This window comes from Vulpes lagopus, chromosome 10 (assembly GCF_018345385.1).
Source record: "Vulpes lagopus strain Blue_001 chromosome 10, ASM1834538v1, whole genome shotgun sequence".
In the NCBI taxonomy this organism is placed as follows: Eukaryota; Metazoa; Chordata; class Mammalia; order Carnivora; family Canidae; genus Vulpes; species Vulpes lagopus.
In genome coordinates, this window is record NC_054833.1 from 65521930 (window position 1) to 65538871 (window position 16942).

A 16942-nucleotide genomic window follows, 5' to 3' on the forward strand; every position below is an offset into this window, starting at 1 on the left:
GCCCTATTATTTCACAGTTGCATTGTGTTTGAATGTTTTACAGCATATGTTCATGCACTGTATGTGTACCCTAAATTGTAGAAGCAACTGAAAAAAGATAAATGTGCTCCTGTAAAGAGGCGGGAAGGTGCTAAGAAGAAACGAGGTGGAGGGCTCTAAATGCAGGGAGGAAGACAGGCCAGGAAACAGTAAGGAACAGAGGTTGAGAGCGTGGGTTTGAGTCCCTGCATCTCCAGGTACTAGCTGCCCAGCTACCTTCTACGTCCGTCGCTCCCCAGTTATAAAGTGGGGATGAAAACGGTGTCCCAGGGCAGCCCGGGTGGCTCGGCGGTTTAGCGCCGCCTTCAGTCCAGGGCGTGATCCTGGAGACCTGGGATGGAGTCCCCTGTCCATATGTCCATTGGGCTCCCTGCTTCTCCCTCTGCCTGTGTCTCTGCCTCTCTCTCAATCTGTGTCTCTCATGAATAAATAAGCAAAATCTTAAAAAAAAAAGAAAAGAAAAGAAAAATGGTATCCCAGTAGGGTAAGCGTGCTTAGTAAATGGAATTCTTATTACTGCTTTTAAGTTTAATCGCTGGAGGTATCATTTCACTCCGTGAAGGACCTGAAATTCAAGGACTTTACATCATCTCTGACACTGTGATTATAATAGTGTGATTGTAACAGTAGCCTATCTGCCCAGCCTACATCAAAGTGCTGTTGGGAGACTCATGGAATTAACACATTTCCTTCATGGAGGGGATCTCTTCCATAGAAATCACAATTTTTACATGGCTATTTACTAGTGCTGCATTAATTTACTTGAGAGTGAGCAGGGAGGAAGAGAGAGAGAAACTGAAGCTGATGCCACAGTGAGCGCAGAGCCAACTCAGGGCTGCATCCCAGGACTCTGAAATCATGACCTGAGCTGAAATCAAGAGTTGGTTGCTTACTGGACTGAGCCACCCAAGCACCCCTGCATTCTACCTGAATCTATTACTTCCTATGTCAAAAAAGCTTAGTTCAGTCTACCTGCTGTGCAGGCAAAAGCCCAATTCTTCCCTACTGTGTTTTTCCACTATCTCCTTTACTCCTCCCATAAAGCACTTCTCTTCTGGTCACTAGATGCGTGGAAGTTTCTTCCCCACGCCAAGCAATTTTCTGGAACACCAGCTGGCTGTCCTACAATTCAATTCAATTCTGACAGTATCTATCAGGAGATAGAAGCCAGATCCACAGGTTATAGGCTCAGTCCCAGAAGACCCTCACACACATGTGTTTGCACTCTCTCACACACACACACTCTTCAGATGCCACTTGGAGGCCCAATTTCTCACCTGGGCTTCTGACCAACTGGCTATAGATCAAAGGTTCCAATGACCTCCTTCTTAAGTTCAATTAATTTGCTAGAGGGGCTCACAGAACTCAGGGAAACATTTACTTACCTGTATTAAAAGACACAGATGAACAACCAAATAAAGACATACAGGGCGGGGCAGCCTCGGTGGCTCAGCGGTTTAGCGCTGCGTTCAGCCCAGGTCTTGATCCTGGAAACCTAGGATTGAGTCCCACGTCTGGCTCCCTGCATGGAGCCTGCTTCTCCCTCTGCCTGTCTCTCTCTCTCTCTCTCTCTCTCTCTCTCTCTCTCTATGTCTCTCATGCATAAATAAATAAAAATCTTTTTTAAAAAAAGACATATAGGGCAAGGTCTGAGAGAGTCTGTGGAGTTGGGGTGTGTCACCTTCCCCATGTGTTCACCAACCTGGGAACTCTCTGAGCCCCATGCTATTGAGATTTTTATGGTGGCTTCATCACAGTAGGTATCATGGATCATGAACTCCATTTCCAGCCACTCTCTCCTCTCTGAAGGATGGGGGGGGCGGGGGCTAAAATCTCTAACCTTCTAATCCTGACTTGGTCTTTCTGGTGACCAGCCCCCATCCAGGAGCCATCCAGGAGCTCACTCTGAGTCCCCTCATTAGAATAAAAGATGCTCCTAGTGCTCATATCAGTTAGGAATTTATAAGGGTTTCAGAAGCTCTGTGCCAGGAACTGGGGTCAGAGACCAATATATATTTTCCATTATTTCACACCATACTGTGGTCATGCTGAGCCACCAAGGAGAAGCCACTCCTTTGGATAGGGCTTGAGCTCTCCAATGGGCCAGAACTCCCATAGTGTACTACATTTTTTTTTTTAATTACTTGCCTGGTCCCTGACATCATCCTTGGAAGGTCTAGGTGGAATCATCAACACATTTGATATGAGTGTCCTTCTTTGAAGAAAAGACAAATATGCTTAATTCTGTTCCACAGGAGTTAGCCCTGAGAAGGAAAAGAATACATAATGTTTTCAAATGCAATAGGTCAGCCCTACTAAGGGCCTCTCCTTTTAGATTAACTGGACTCATTGAGCTTCATCAGGCTTCAGTGCAAAAATACCAGGGAATTCCAATGCATTATTCCGATACAGTACTATCAGTTCATTTGCTATCAGAATAATAGCACTAAATTGGTAGTGATGAGTGGTATTTAATTTTCCAATGATCACTTTCCCATCTCCCACCAGTGATGTTGGGCTTTCATAAGTTTCATTAAATGGTTTTCAGTGGGAACACAGATGGCAATCTCTCCCAGTAACCCCACCCCACCCCCGTTTTCTTGATGATAATATCAATCCTTTGGTTCTTAGGAAGATACTTAAGACTACCCACATCGCCAAGGTATAGTCCAAAACAAACAAACAAGCAAGCAAAACAAAAGGCCAAACACCAACATCCACTTGGTTCTCTGTTTATTTTAAGATGTTCATTTCCCAAGGCTGGTTCAGATAAACATGTTTTGTCCAAGTTCAGGGGCTGCTGTTTTCCCTCGCTTCATGAAATTATCGATAGGTAGCCCTTTGATTTTCCTGATCCATGCAGCTTTGCTGGCTTTTTCTGGATTGACCACTCCACTGGGCTCTCTGGCCTGATACTCCTTCATCTTGGCTTCCCCATACTCTTTCTCCTCCTTTACTGTCAACAACATGAACTCAGTGTTCATTCTAAAGGGATCAAGGGTCTTGTAGAAGCGAGGTCGTTCTTTCTTGACAGACTTGGTTGTCATGCCCATTGGTGGAGCCAGCATGCGGTTGGGTTTAATAACCTGCAGGCTGGTTAATGGGCTGAAGTTGCGCACAGTCCCATCGATGGAGCTGGTCGCCTGGTCTTCACCCCTGAGGCTGCTCTCGAATCTGGGGTGGATAATCACAGGCTGGGGTATGGTGGACTGGACCCTGGGACTGTGCAAAGAGTTCTTCAGGTTGGGCTGCAGTTTCTGGATCTCAAGGGGAATATTGGTTTGTTTCACATTGATGGGAGGGTGGTTCCACCTCAACCTATCGACTGCGTTTTGGACTGATTTTCCTTTGAAACTCAGGACCTTCCTTGAATGGGAAATTGAAGGTCCCCAGGCATCAATGACTTGGGTTTGGGGCCTCCGGGGATAGGCAAACTCCCCTGAATTATGAGCCTGCTGCAGGGCATTAACTGTCAGAAGGAACTGATCTGGCGACATAGGGATTTGCCAGCGCTTTTTCTTTGAACGCCTGATCAAGTCTCCAGGAGTTTCGAGTTGTCCTTCTTTTTGTACTTTTTCCCCATCCTCTAGTTTTTCAGAAAGAGAAAACAAAAGCAAGTCAGAGTGTTCCATGACAACCAGTAAGTAGTTGCATGAAAGTTAAACCCATTCTAATGGCTGTGCAAACTGAGGTCTTTGTTATCCAATGGCCATGCCAAGATGTGGACAAAAATCCTCTGTGACACTGGAAATGATGACATATTCAACACAACAAGTGTTTAATAAATCTCCTAGAACCTGAGGACAAGTGTGTATTAAACTCTAGATATGCATGTTTTGGAGGTAAGGGATATAATACCAGTATTTCACACATTTTGAAACCTCCCTGTAGGAGGGAGCTTCACCCCTCTTTTATGATTCACAGAAAATAGGCCTTCTAAATTTATAGTAATGAGGGATGCCTGGATGGCTCAATGGTTGAGCATCTGCCTTTAGCTCAGGGCCTGATCCCACGGACCTGGGATCAAGCCTGCATCAGGTTCCCTGCTCAGTGGGGAGCCTGCTTCTCCCTCTGTCCATGTCTCTGCATCTCTCTCTCTGTGTCTCTCATGAATAAATAAATATTTTAAAAACATAAAATAAAAAAATAAATTTATAGTAATGAATCTCTAAACAAATATTGTATCATAAAGTTTGATCTCCGTCTTATTGATTACTAATCAAACTTGATTCTAAATGATCTTTGGGCATTTCCAAAACCAAAACAGCCTCCAAAATATATATCACCCCTAGGAAATGCAAAATATCACAACATAACCAAAAAGTACAATTTCTGAAAAGGAGTTCCTAAAATGTTTTTGAGTAATAGCAGCAGTTCCAAAAGCCACTTGACATGAACAAGAGATTCACTCTAGCATACTACATACAATCAAGGCTTCCAAGATGCTAAATACCTATGAAGTAACAAGGATGTCTTCGCACATGAGCAAATCTATTTTCTCTCTCCCATTTGGGCTTTTCAATCCCTACAATACCTCACAGATATACTGAAAACATTATCCCCATTTTTTTAAAAAGATTTTGTTTATTTATTCATGAGAGACACACAGAGAGAAGCAGAGACACAGGCAGAGGGAGAAGCAGGCTCCCTGCAGGGAGCCCAATGTGGGACTCGATCCCAGGACTCCGGGATCATTACCTGAGCCAAAGGCAGACGCTCAACCACGGAGCTACCTGGGTGCACTGCATTATCCCCATTTTACAAAAGGAATAACTCAGTCATGAAAAATAGAAGTTATTTGTCTAGTCCAATCTAACAATTAAAAGTCTGTATCCCAAATTATGTCAATGCATAACTAGCAAATAAAACGCAAAGTGCACTGAGCATATAATTTTCCTTGACAAAAAGGGCTTTATCCCAAGATGTTTGTGTATGGGCATACTAAGAATGAAGTTTCAAATATCTCCCTGTCTACTTTGTTAGAAAAATAATATCTCATTAAATTATTAAATGTTGTGGGGTACCTGGGGTGGCTCAATGGTTGAGCGTCTACCTTTGGCTCAGGGCGCGATCCCAGATAGGATTGAGTCCTTCATGGGCTCACCATAGGGAGCCTGCTTCTCCCTCTGCTTATGTGTCTGCATCTCCCTTTGTGTCTCTCATGAATAAATAAATAAAAATCTTTTAAAAATTATTAAATATTGTTAAAACATTAAATATTATTTAATAATTACAGTATTAAATGATTGTATTACATATTATTACATTCCTGTTAAATTGTAAAATATTAAGTATTTTTACTAAAGCATACAAAAATAAAATTAAGATATCAAAATCGGTCCTTCTAATCCCAGAATAAACCACCCTGCATGTGTGTGTGAAAACATACATAGCTTTTCTCCTCTAAGAAAAAGAATTGTGTCGGGGCACCTGAATGCCTGAGTCAGCTAAGCGTCTGACTTGACTTTAGCTCAGGCCACAAGATTGAGCCCCACCCAAGTCAGGCTCCCAGCTCAGTGTAGAGTCAGCTTGATATTCTCTCCTTCTCCCTCTACCCTCCCCGCACTGTCTATAAAATAAATAAATAAACAAAATCTTAAAAAAAAAAAAGGAATTGTGTTGAGAAAGTGGGGTTAGAGGGAACATACCTCAACTTAATAAAGACCATATATGAAAAACCCACAGCTAACATACTCAGTGGTGACACACACACTTGCACACAAACACACACACACACACACATATACAGAAGAATATTATGTAGTCATTAAAAAGGATGAAATTATGCCATTTGAGACAACATAGATAGATCTGGAGGGTATTATGCTCAGTGCAGTAAGTCAGACCAAGAAAGACAAACACCACATGATTTCACTCACAAGTGAACAAGTGAATCTTAGAAAAAAAAAAAGAATAAACAAAAAGTAGAATCAGACCTAAAAATACAGAGCACAAACTCATGTGCAATAAGTTGTGCAAGTGATGGGGAAATGAGCAAAATGGGTGAAGGGAAGCAAGAGATACAGGCTTCCAGTAAAGAAATGAATTAAGTCTCGGGAATAAAAGGCACAGCATAAGGATTACAGTCAATAATATTGTAATAGAGATGTATGGGGACAAATGGTAGCTACACTTGTGGTGAACAGGGCGCCATATACAAATCTGTCAAATCCTTATGTTGTACATCTGAAGCTAATGGAACATTGTGGGTCAACTATACTCAAAATTTTTTTAAAGGAATTGTGATGACTCATTGTTCATTAATGTGTCTTTTTTTTTTTTATAAGAATATATTGTGTGGCAGCCCCAGTGGCGCAGCAGTTTGGCGCCGCCTGTGGCCTGGGGTGTGATCCTGGAGACCTGGGATTGAGTCCCACGTCGGGCTCCCTGCATGGAGCCTGCTTCTCCCTCTGCCTGTGTCTATGCATCTCTCTCTCTCTCTCTGTGTCTCTCATGAATAAATAAATAAAATCTTTAAAAAAAGAATATATTGTGAATCTCTAAGTCACTATATGCTATATGTGGATCCTCATGATACAATTTTTAGCTAGTAGATCATATTCCACAGTATGAATTTTTCTTTATCTACTTAGTCATTGCCCACTGGTGGACATTTCATTTGTTAGTGATCAACTTTAAAGAAATGCAAATACTATTTTTCTTTATCATATAAGCAAGTACAAAATTATGGATAAGCAAGTACAAAACTATGGATAACACCCAGTTTGGGCATGGATGCAGTGGGAGTTCTCATGCATTGTTGGTGGGACTGTAAATTGATGAATCATTTTTTTTAATTTTTTTTATTTATTTATGATAGTCACAGAGAGAGAGGCAGAGACACAGGCGGAGGGAGAAGCAGGCTCCATGCACCGGGAGCCTGATATGGGATTCGATCCCGGGTCTCCAGGATCGCGCCCTGGACCAAAGGCAGGCGCCAAACCGCTGCGCCACCCAGGGATCCCTGATGAATCATTTTTAAGGATGACTGTGGCAATATCCTTCTGAATTTTTTCTTTTTTCCTTTTTTTCTTTTTTAAGAAAACACCCTCAAGGCAGGGCTTGAACTCATGACCCTGAGATCAAGACCTGAGCTGAGATCAAGAGTCAGATGCTTAACCAACTGAGCTACCCAGGTGCTCCTCTAATTTTTTTTAATCCAAAGAAAATAATCAGTTATGCTAGTGTTATCTTCTTTTTTCATTATTTTAAAACATTTTAATTCCAATATAGTGAACATACAGTATTATGTTAGCTTCAGGTGTACAATATAGTAATTCAATCATTCTATACATTACCTAGTACTCATCATGACAAGCGTACTCTTCATCCCCTCCACCTACTTTACCCATCCCCCCACCCACCTCCCCTCTGGTCACCATCAGTTTATTCTCTACAGTTAAGGGTCTGGTTTTTGGTCTTTTTTTCTTTGTTTGTTTTGCTTTGTTTCTTAAATTTCACAAAAAAGTGAAATCATATGGTATTTGTTCTTCTCTGACTGACTTATTTCACTTAGCATTATATCTAGATCCAAATGGAAATATTTCATTCCTTTTTATAGCTGAGTAATATTCGTGTGTGTGTGTGTGTGTGTGTGTACCACCTCTTCTTTTTTTTTTTCAATTCTTTTTAAATTTATTTATATGTGAGGAGAGCATGAGCAGGAAGGACAGAGGGAGAGGGAGAGATGTGCTCGCTTCGGCAGCACATATACTTAAAAAAAGGGAGAGGGAGAGAGAATCTGAAGCAGACTCTGTGCAGAGCATGGAGCCTGATTGCAGGGCTAGATCTCACAACCCTGAGATCATGACCTGAGCCAAAACCAAGAATCAGTCACCTATATATCTGAGCTGCCCAGGCACCCCTATACCACCTCTTCTTTATCCATTCATCTATTGATGGACACTTGGGGAACTTCCATAGTTTGGCTATTGTAAATAATGCTGCAGTAAACAGGGATGCAATCTTTCTAATTTTTTATAGGTTTATTTATTTATTTACTTACTTACTTACTTATTTATTTTAGAGAGAGAGCCCAAGCAGGGGTAAAGGGAGAGAGAGAGAAAAGCAGATTCCCCACTAAGTGCAGAGCCTGCTGTGAGGCTCAATCTCACAACTCTGAGATCATGACCTGAGCTGAAATCAAGAGTCAGATGCTTCACCAGCTGAGCCATCCAGGTGCCCCAATATCTTTCTAATTTTTAAGGGCAGTTATCCTTTGCCTCAGCATTGCCACTCCTAAGACTTTACGCTATAGGTATACCTCTACGGGTACATAAACGTTAGGCTTTTTTCAAGGATGCCCATTGTTAGTATAGCCCTCCTGAAACTTAATTTGTTTTACCCTCACCTTGAAGCTGGGCTCTATAGGGAATTTGATTCAAAGAACCACTATTACATTAGCAATAAATATTTGAAAGCATTCTAAATTTTTACCAAAGTCTCTCTCAAAAACAACAAAGGGACATCCTATTCATGATGACACACCAGTCCAAGAAGTGAGAAGTCTCAGTGGCAGGCATGGGAGGCAGCCTGTGAGCCCTAAACTGGAAGCACAGCTCTTCCGAAGGTTTTCATGCTGGACCTCAAGTTAGTAAGGAAAACCAATTACCCTTCAGCAAAGTCAGACATTTTACCCACTCTGAATTCTCAAAGATAAGCAAAGTCATTGACTTGCTGAAAAACTAGCCAGAACAGACCAAGTGAGCAATAGAGAGAAAGGGAGAGAGAGGATCTTGCCCCTGATCTGGAATAAAATATCACCGTTGGTTGTTTCTCCTGTGAGGGATTTTGTTTCAGAACTCTCTTGTCCACCATCTATGCCATTTGCTTCCTTAGAAACAGGACTTGCTCTCTTCTTGCCATCTCTCCGGGGCGATTTTAACTTTCCTTGACTTTGAGGTGCCTCTAATAACACTTCTAAAGGAAGATTAAGGAGGAAATCATAGTAATTACAGAATTCAGTTAGGTCTAAATAATGGGGGCATAGCTGGTAATTTGGCTGATTTTCACCCAAACTATCACCTTGTTGTTTGTCGTCAGGTGACACTAGGTAAGTCATATGGAGCCTGAGGTCTGCATCACATCCTGCCTCTTCTGTCACCCACTTTTTCAACTGATTGTCAAGCTTTAGGCATTATCTAAACCTACTGGTTTCTCTTTTCAAGACAGAGCTCATCATTTGTCGTGTAACACACCTGGACGCGATCTCTTGATGTTCTCTCTAGAGCCGCAGATCCAGTTTCACATAACAAATATGGGACAAGTGAAAGGAAGGAGTCTGGCATTCCACACATCACTCACACGCATGTACACACACGCACATCTGCTTCCTACTAGTATTCTCTGGGTATGCATGTTATCAACCAGGGCTCTAGAGATAATACATTCTGCATAGAACATTTTTCTATGGTATAATAATATCTTGTCTCTGTCCTAAGGAAATAATTATGCAATCTATGTTTGAATGGGAGTGGAGAGCATTGGTTGTTTTTCGTTTTAATGGCAAGTGGTAAGGGCCAGTGTCATCTACTGTACAAAGATTCTAGTATGTTTGTAAACCCAGGTCTTGAAAATCAGGAGATTCTCTTGAGCTGGAGAATGGTCTCCCACCTTCCTTAAAGGTTCAGATTTACATCATCAAGAAACCATTGGCTAAAATATCATACAGAAAAACTAGCCCTGCCAGCCCCCCTCCCCAGGTGGTTCATCGGGTACCAGTGAGGTGGCCTAGGATGCAGCTCTCTTACCTGTAGGTACCTTGGTTGCCTTGAGGAAAACTCGGGACCTGTAGGGTTTACTTAATAAGGACTCCTGGGCCACAGTTTGTTTACTGGACATGGAGTCCTTCAGGCTGAAAACCTGAGTGCTAGACCTGGAGAGAATTTCTGTGAGGCCATTTTCTTCCCGGTCATCCTCTTTATCCTTCTTCTTTTGTTTGGCCCGGTCCGGAGCATACTGCCACTTTATATTCTCAAACTGGAACATGAGAATATTGCTCTCTGTGTTGATCACCATCCTGGAACCAAAACAACAAGATTGCCCACAAAAGGCAAGGAGGCCACAACTACCCGGCCTCCAAAAACGCATTTCAAATACTGTCCCATCTGGGGCAGCCCCGGTGGCGCAGCGGTTTAGCACCGCCTGCAGCCAAGGGTGTGATCCTAGAGACCCGGGATCGAGTCCCATGTTGGGTTCCCTGCATGGAGCCTGCTTCTCCCTCTCCCTGCTTCTCCCTCTGCCTGTGTCTCTGCCTCTCTCTCTCTCTATCTCTCTCATAAATAAATAAAATCTTTAAAAAACAAAGCAAATACTGTCCCATCCAAAGCTAAGCCCAAGGGCCCAAGAAATGACTCTACAAACAGGATGGTGGAGGTGATTGGAGGGTCTGGAGCCATGAATGGTAGCAGGCCAGGCAACAGGGGTGGTTCTCTTTAAAATTAACTGTAAGAAGGGTACATATGTTTTGATCACTTCACCTTTCAAGGTAAAATATTTTAAAATAGATTTCCGTTCATAGAGTGAGTGCCAAGTCCCTAGGGTGCCCAAAGCAGAAAGGAAAGGTACTCATTAATGTCTTAAAATTCACTCTTTTTTTTTTTTTAGGGCACAGCATCCAAATGCCATGTTTCATTGCTGTGATGGGGGTAAGGAAAACTCTGTAATGTGGAGGACTCTGCTCCCTCGCTGATCCTCCAGCCAACTCTCCGTCCCTCTATCATTCCAGGGACCCTTTGCATGCTCTACATTTAAACAAAACAGCTGCATTTTTATAAAGCAGGATGATTTCCATCTTCCCTAATCCACACTTCTATGCCCTGGTAGGAAAAGAACTCCAAACCTGAGCCCCCCAGCAGGGCCCCGGCCCCCCAACCACCCACTGGTTTCTGTTGTCCACAATGCTCATAGATCTACTCTGTGCCTCGATCTCCTGGAACCATAAACAAGAAATGGCAATACCAGGCGTAGGTTCCTTTGTGCTCTGAAACGCTGAATTTGAACCCCTTAACTGTCAGCATCAACTCTCTGTAAAAGTGGCTTGTTTTGGTTAGAAATGCTAGAATGGAATTTGGGGAATCTTTCCAATTAGGAATCCCTTTTGGACTCCACTTTTACTCAGGTTCAGAGGAAACTGTCTCTCTTTGGATGTCATAAAAAAAGAAAAGGTCAGGGGACTCCTGGGTGGCTCTGCAGTTAAGCATCTGCCTTTGGTTCAGAGCGTGATCCTGGGGTCCGGGGTTGAATCCTGCATCGGGCTCCTTGTGGGAAGCCTGCTTCTCCTTCTGCCTATGTTTCTGCCTCTCTCTCTCTCTCTTCTCTCTCTCTGTCTCTCATAAATAAGAAAGAGAGAGAAAGAAAGAAAGAAAGAAAGAAAGAAAGAAAGAAAGAAAGAAAGAAAGAAAGAAAGAAGAAAGGAAAAAGGTCAGAGGTGATTTTTTTTAATGGCATTATTACCTGGTATCTGAAAAGTGTCCCTTTATTGAGACTTCTTACCAACCTTTAAGATGGGAAATAGCACTAGTATAGTAGCATTAAAAGGAAGGCAATCAGGCTCAGGAAAATTAACTGATTTCAACTGAGCCGGTGCAAAAGTTAATTCTATTTGGGCATTTTCACAAAATATTGCCTTCAACCTAGCCTATGATAAATACAATACTACCTAGAGATAGTCACAATTCTGTTTTCTGTAAACTCACCTGCTCAGCTCTGCCCCACTGAACACTGGACCCCCTGCTAATACCATCCCATACCCTCCTATGAGTCTCTTTGCACCAGGAGTGAGCATCAGAGACAGAAGGTCAGAGAAAGCACTCTCTGCAAGCAACAGGGGCTACACATCTACAGCGGAGCCACACTGTACTCACTGCCTGATTAGCCCAGACATCCAGGACAACTTAAGAGTAATGCAAACCCTGCTTGCTAAGTTTTGTGCAAAGTCTGATTAGCCACTCCCCCAAAATGATTATTGCCTTTCTACAGCCAAAGTATTAACTTTCTACAGCTAACATTGTAGGGGGAGCACCCACTCTCGCCTACTGCCGGCAAATGCAGGGCTGGTGTCCCAGAGAAGAAAATCATCCAAACGAAAGAGCTCACGGCTCTGACCTCCACGCCTACCACCCACCTGTTGCCCTGAATAAAGAAGGACAGCACAGGATCACCTCTGCCATTGGCTTTCATCACCTTCAGACAGTTCCCATTTAGGAAATTGTAAATGCGGATTTTGCCATCTGCACAGGCACTGATTACCCGGAGGAAGAGTAGAGCCACGTGGAGCACTTCCCTGGAATGGAACAGAGCAACAGGCAGTATGTGTCGGCTGGCAAACTGTTGGGGTTTGTTTGTAAGCTTGTTGTGGGCATGGCTGGGAGGCTTTGGTCACAACTGCCCTGCATGTGATGCTTGCCATCATTTCATAATTCTGGATGCAAACCTTTAACCTTCAAGACATGGTTGTGCCCTCTCCTCCCCTTCTGCTATAATTTTTCCGACAATCTGGTCGCAGTGCCACAGGATAGCAAGAAGCAAAGGCTTAGGTCATGGGTTTGTGGGATTTTTTTGTCTTTTGTTTTGTCTGATCATAGATTATCACACATTTCCTCTTACAATTTGGTTCCTACCTACTGGTTTCTACAAAAGTCATGCAGAGAAGTGCTTGATGTTTTGCTTACTTTTCAAGCAGCATTTATAGATAAAGAACAGAACAGATGGGAAAATGATCATCTTTATATGAAGCAAAAACCCGATATTTCAGCAGTTTCATTGAGGGTCTTAAATTGATGGCTTCTGTTCTTTCAGTGAAATATCCCAAAGGAAAATTGTTCCCAGGGATGAGAGCTCCCTTTTGTGGTAACCAGCAGAAACAGAGAGAGGACCAGGAGGCTTAGATGCCTCCAACAAAACCTTCCTACCACGGCTGTGGCCAAGTGGGACTCCAGGAGTGTGGAATATTCAATTCTGCAAAATACAATTACCCCATTCCTGTTAAGGATACTAGAAAGTTGAATTTGGTGCCACCAATTTGTTAGATCTTATGTGCAAAGCAAGTCCTTTGATCCCTGCCATCTGTACCCATCCAAGTCCATCCATGGCCCAACTCATGTGCTACCTTCTCCATAAAGTCACACTTTATTTCCATTTCCCCTTTCCCACAGACACATGCACAAACCTCAGGTACACTGTTAGATTCTCTTGGGCAGAACACATGTCTTACTCATCTTTGCATGCCCAGCACCTAACACAAGTCCTAGCCCATAGAGGGTCCTCAATAAATATCTGTTGAAAAGGCAAGTGTCAGCTCAAGTTTCAGAGTATGATCATTGATACAGTGGATTAAAAGAATGACATCCACACCATACCATTTGGCCTTAGCCCTGAATCATATCTAAGGGCCAGATTAAGACGTTTCAAAGCCCCAACTTCTAGCAAAACAGAAACAACTAAGACTTTGAAAGGCAGCAGCATGCTTAGCATGTTCAAAGGACAACAAAAAGGCCAATGTGGCTCATGTGATAGATCAATCAATCAAATGATCACTCACTCCACAGTGTAAAATAAGTATAAGAAAGTCCAACAAAGTTCTAGTTTTATTTTTAAGATGGAAACATAAAGCATTTATTGGTGCCTTAAATGCATCTTAGTCTACTTGTAGGAAAATCCAGAGCTAGGAGAGGTACCTTATGATAGAAGGGTTTGCCTCTTTCAAAAGTATCTCTTTTGATCTTGCAGAGCTAGACCTGCACTTCTCATAGGCTCCGATGACATTTGGTAGTTCAGCCTATACCATTATAGCCTTGTGATGGAAAGCATGGGCTCTGGGATCAGAAAACCTGAGATCAAAACTTGATTCTACCACTTACTGACTGTGTAACTTTGAGAAAGTACCATAACCTCTCAGTATTTAGTTTTCTCCTCTATGAAAAAGGGTTTAAAAGGGCAGCCTGGGTGGCTCAGCGGTTTAGCCCCGCTTTCAGCCCAGGGCATGATCCTCAAGTCCCACGTCAGGCTCCCTACGTGGGGCCTGCTTCTCCCTCTGCCTGTGTCTCTGCCTCTCTCTGTGTGTGTGTGTGTCTCTCATGAATAAATAAATAAAATATTTTTTAAAAAATGAAATGAAAAATGGAGGGTTAGTGATTTCTGCCTCAGAGGACTGCTGTCAGGATTAAATTAATGAAGACACCTTTCAGACAGCCCAGTATCTACCCAATAATGATTATTATGATCCTATCATAGCCCAGTCTCCTTTCAGATTTTATCTCACCCTATAAATAAGTCATTTCTTTCTTAAGTCTCCTTTTTTGTTCCTTCTTTATCAAAAGACACTGCAGAGAGTGATGTCAGGAAGAATAGTGGAAGGAACTCCAAAATCCTTCCCCAAAACCCTTCCATAAAAGCAATGAAAAAACTATCACACTCAGTTTTTTCAGAACTCTGGAAAATAACCAAAGGCTTACAGCAACCCAAAGAGCACTCAGACAAAAAATAATGGCTTTGTCCCAATACAAAGAGTGAACTTTATGATATATTGACTTACCCGACATGGTCCCATTTCCAACCCCCAGCTCAGTGGTAACCATGAAAATAACAGCCCATATTCCTGGCACTAGAGGAAACAGAACAAATTTCCTTTACAACAAACTTCCTTTACAGCCTCTCTCAAGGCTTCCTGGAAGACTGGCTCAAGAAGCTTGTCTTTATTTTGCCATAGTAGGAACTCACCCAATGCTAAAGCCACTAACTTGGCCGATGGGGGCTAGGGGGACAGGTGGAGGGGGCACAGTATTCCTTGAAAGCCTTCATAGGCAAATATTGTAGTCACTGCTGCCTAAGGCAATAGATATCCATTAGATCAAACATTACACTAACCAAAAAGCTTTAAAGTTAAAACCAGGAAATAAAACATCCATAAGGATTTTGAAAAGCTCAGGCATATTCTTGGGACTCTATGTGACCATATACAGGGTTGTACACATGCTGAGGAAAGACCTGAAAAAGCCCTAAGCTCTCACTCTTAGCTGACCTTAATATTCTCCACAAGCAAAAGTAAGAGCAGAGTTGTAAACTGTCTGGCTGATTGAAAGTTTCCCTCAACAGGCACACAGAGCTCCTTGGCAAAGAGTGGGAGATATTTCACTTCCAGGTGTTCAAATAAACCTTATTCCAGTCAGTGCACTACCCAGCTAATAGAATAGAGGTTTCAGCAGTCAAACAAGACACCTATACAGACTCACTAAACAAACACATGATAAAAAAACACAACAAACCCTGGGAATGGGGAAGAATATGATTTCCAGAGACATCATATTAAAATATGCCAAATGCCCAGTTTTCAAATATATATATATAAAGCATAATAAGATACTAAAGATTATAGAGAGGAAAAAAATTAATCAACCATCTACAAGGAAGCCTAATGGTTGGACTTTCAAGACAAAGACTTTAAATCATCTATTCTAAACATGTTCAAATAGCAAATACATGTCTACAAAACTAAAAGAAAGTATGAGAATAGTGTCTCACCAAATAGAGAATACCAATAGAGTTAGAAAATATTTTTTAAATGTTCAAATAGAAATTCTGGAGTTGAAAACTATAATAACTGAGATGAAAATCCACTAGCGGGACTCAACAGCACATTTATGTAGGCAGAAGAAGCAAAAGACTTGAAGAGGAGTCAATTTAGATTTTCCAGTCTAAAGAACAGAAAGAAAAAAGAATGAAGACCAATGAACAGAATCTCAGAAGCCTGTGACATCATTAAACATCAACACATCATACTGAGAGTCCCAGAAAGAAAGGAGAGAAAGACGCAGAAATATTTGAAGAAGTAATACCCAAAAGCTTTCCAAATATAATGAAAAACATTAATCTACAAATCCAAGAAGCTCAATAAACCCAAACTGTGATAAAGTTAAGAATTCCACATCTAGATATATCATAATCAAACTGTAAAAAGCCAAAGTCCACGACAATATTGAAAGCATCAAGAGAGAAGCACCTCATCCCATAAAAAGGATTAACAACTGATTTTTCATCAGAAACTATGGAGTCCAAAGGCAATGAAACGACATACTCAAAGTGTTGGAAGGAAGAAAAATAACTGTAAACCAAGAATTCTATATCCATCAAAACCATCCTCAAAAATGGAGAAATTAAGACATTCACTAATAATCAACACTGAGAGTTCATACTAGCAAGAAATGCTATACGGGTTCCTTCAGGTTGGAATGAAAGGGCATTAGATAGAATTCAAATCCACATGAAGAAACAAAAGAGCATCAATAGAGGTAACTACCAATGTAAAAGACAGTATAAATGTGGGGGTTTTTGTTTAAAAGTCTTTTTTGGGGGATCCCTGGGTGGCTCAGCGGTTTAGTGCCTGCCTTCGGCCCAGGGCGTGATCCTGGAGTCCCAGGATTGAGTCCCACATCAGGCTCCCTGCACGGAGCCTGCTTCTCCCTCTGCTTGTGTCTCTGCCTCTCTCTGTGTCTCTCATGAATAAATTTTAAAAATTAAAAAAAAATTTGGATCAAGAGGACAGAAGGAAGACCCTTTTCTTCAGTTCTTCTTCCACCAAAGGACAGATAGCATGACACCTACATTGTATTCAAAAGATGGGTAACAGTCCCATCGTTAGATCCCTCCAGCAAGGCAATCTGCAAATTGGCCCTCATTAACAATCAATTAGAAACATTTATTGAGCACTTCCACATGCACACCACTACTACAGTTGAGTGGAGGAGGGGCCTCACAAACAAGAACACTGACCATGTCCTCCCCATGTCTATGGTTTTGCTGTAACTGTGAAGGTATCAAGGACCAATGTGAATGAGATGTTGAGGTTGTCATTCAATGGCAATAGAATGGTCTGAGAAGGTCTCATTGCTGAGGTGGAGTAGGAGGC

At 42.0% G+C, this 16942-nt stretch overlaps 1 protein-coding gene across 1 annotated transcript in view; it reads right to left on the minus strand.

The window, feature by feature from the left end:
- Positions 1-2765: 2765 nt before the first annotated feature.
- Positions 2766-16942, minus strand: part of CDRT1 (CMT1A duplicated region transcript 1) — a 35634-nt gene continuing 21457 nt past the window's right edge. Inside the window, 4 exon segments of the mRNA XM_041772156.1 lie at positions 2766-3625; positions 8803-8958; positions 9789-10057; positions 12164-12322. Of these exon segments, the coding sequence (XP_041628090.1) occupies positions 2805-3625; positions 8803-8958; positions 9789-10057; positions 12164-12322 (1405 nt within the window). The 3' untranslated portion in view covers positions 2766-2804.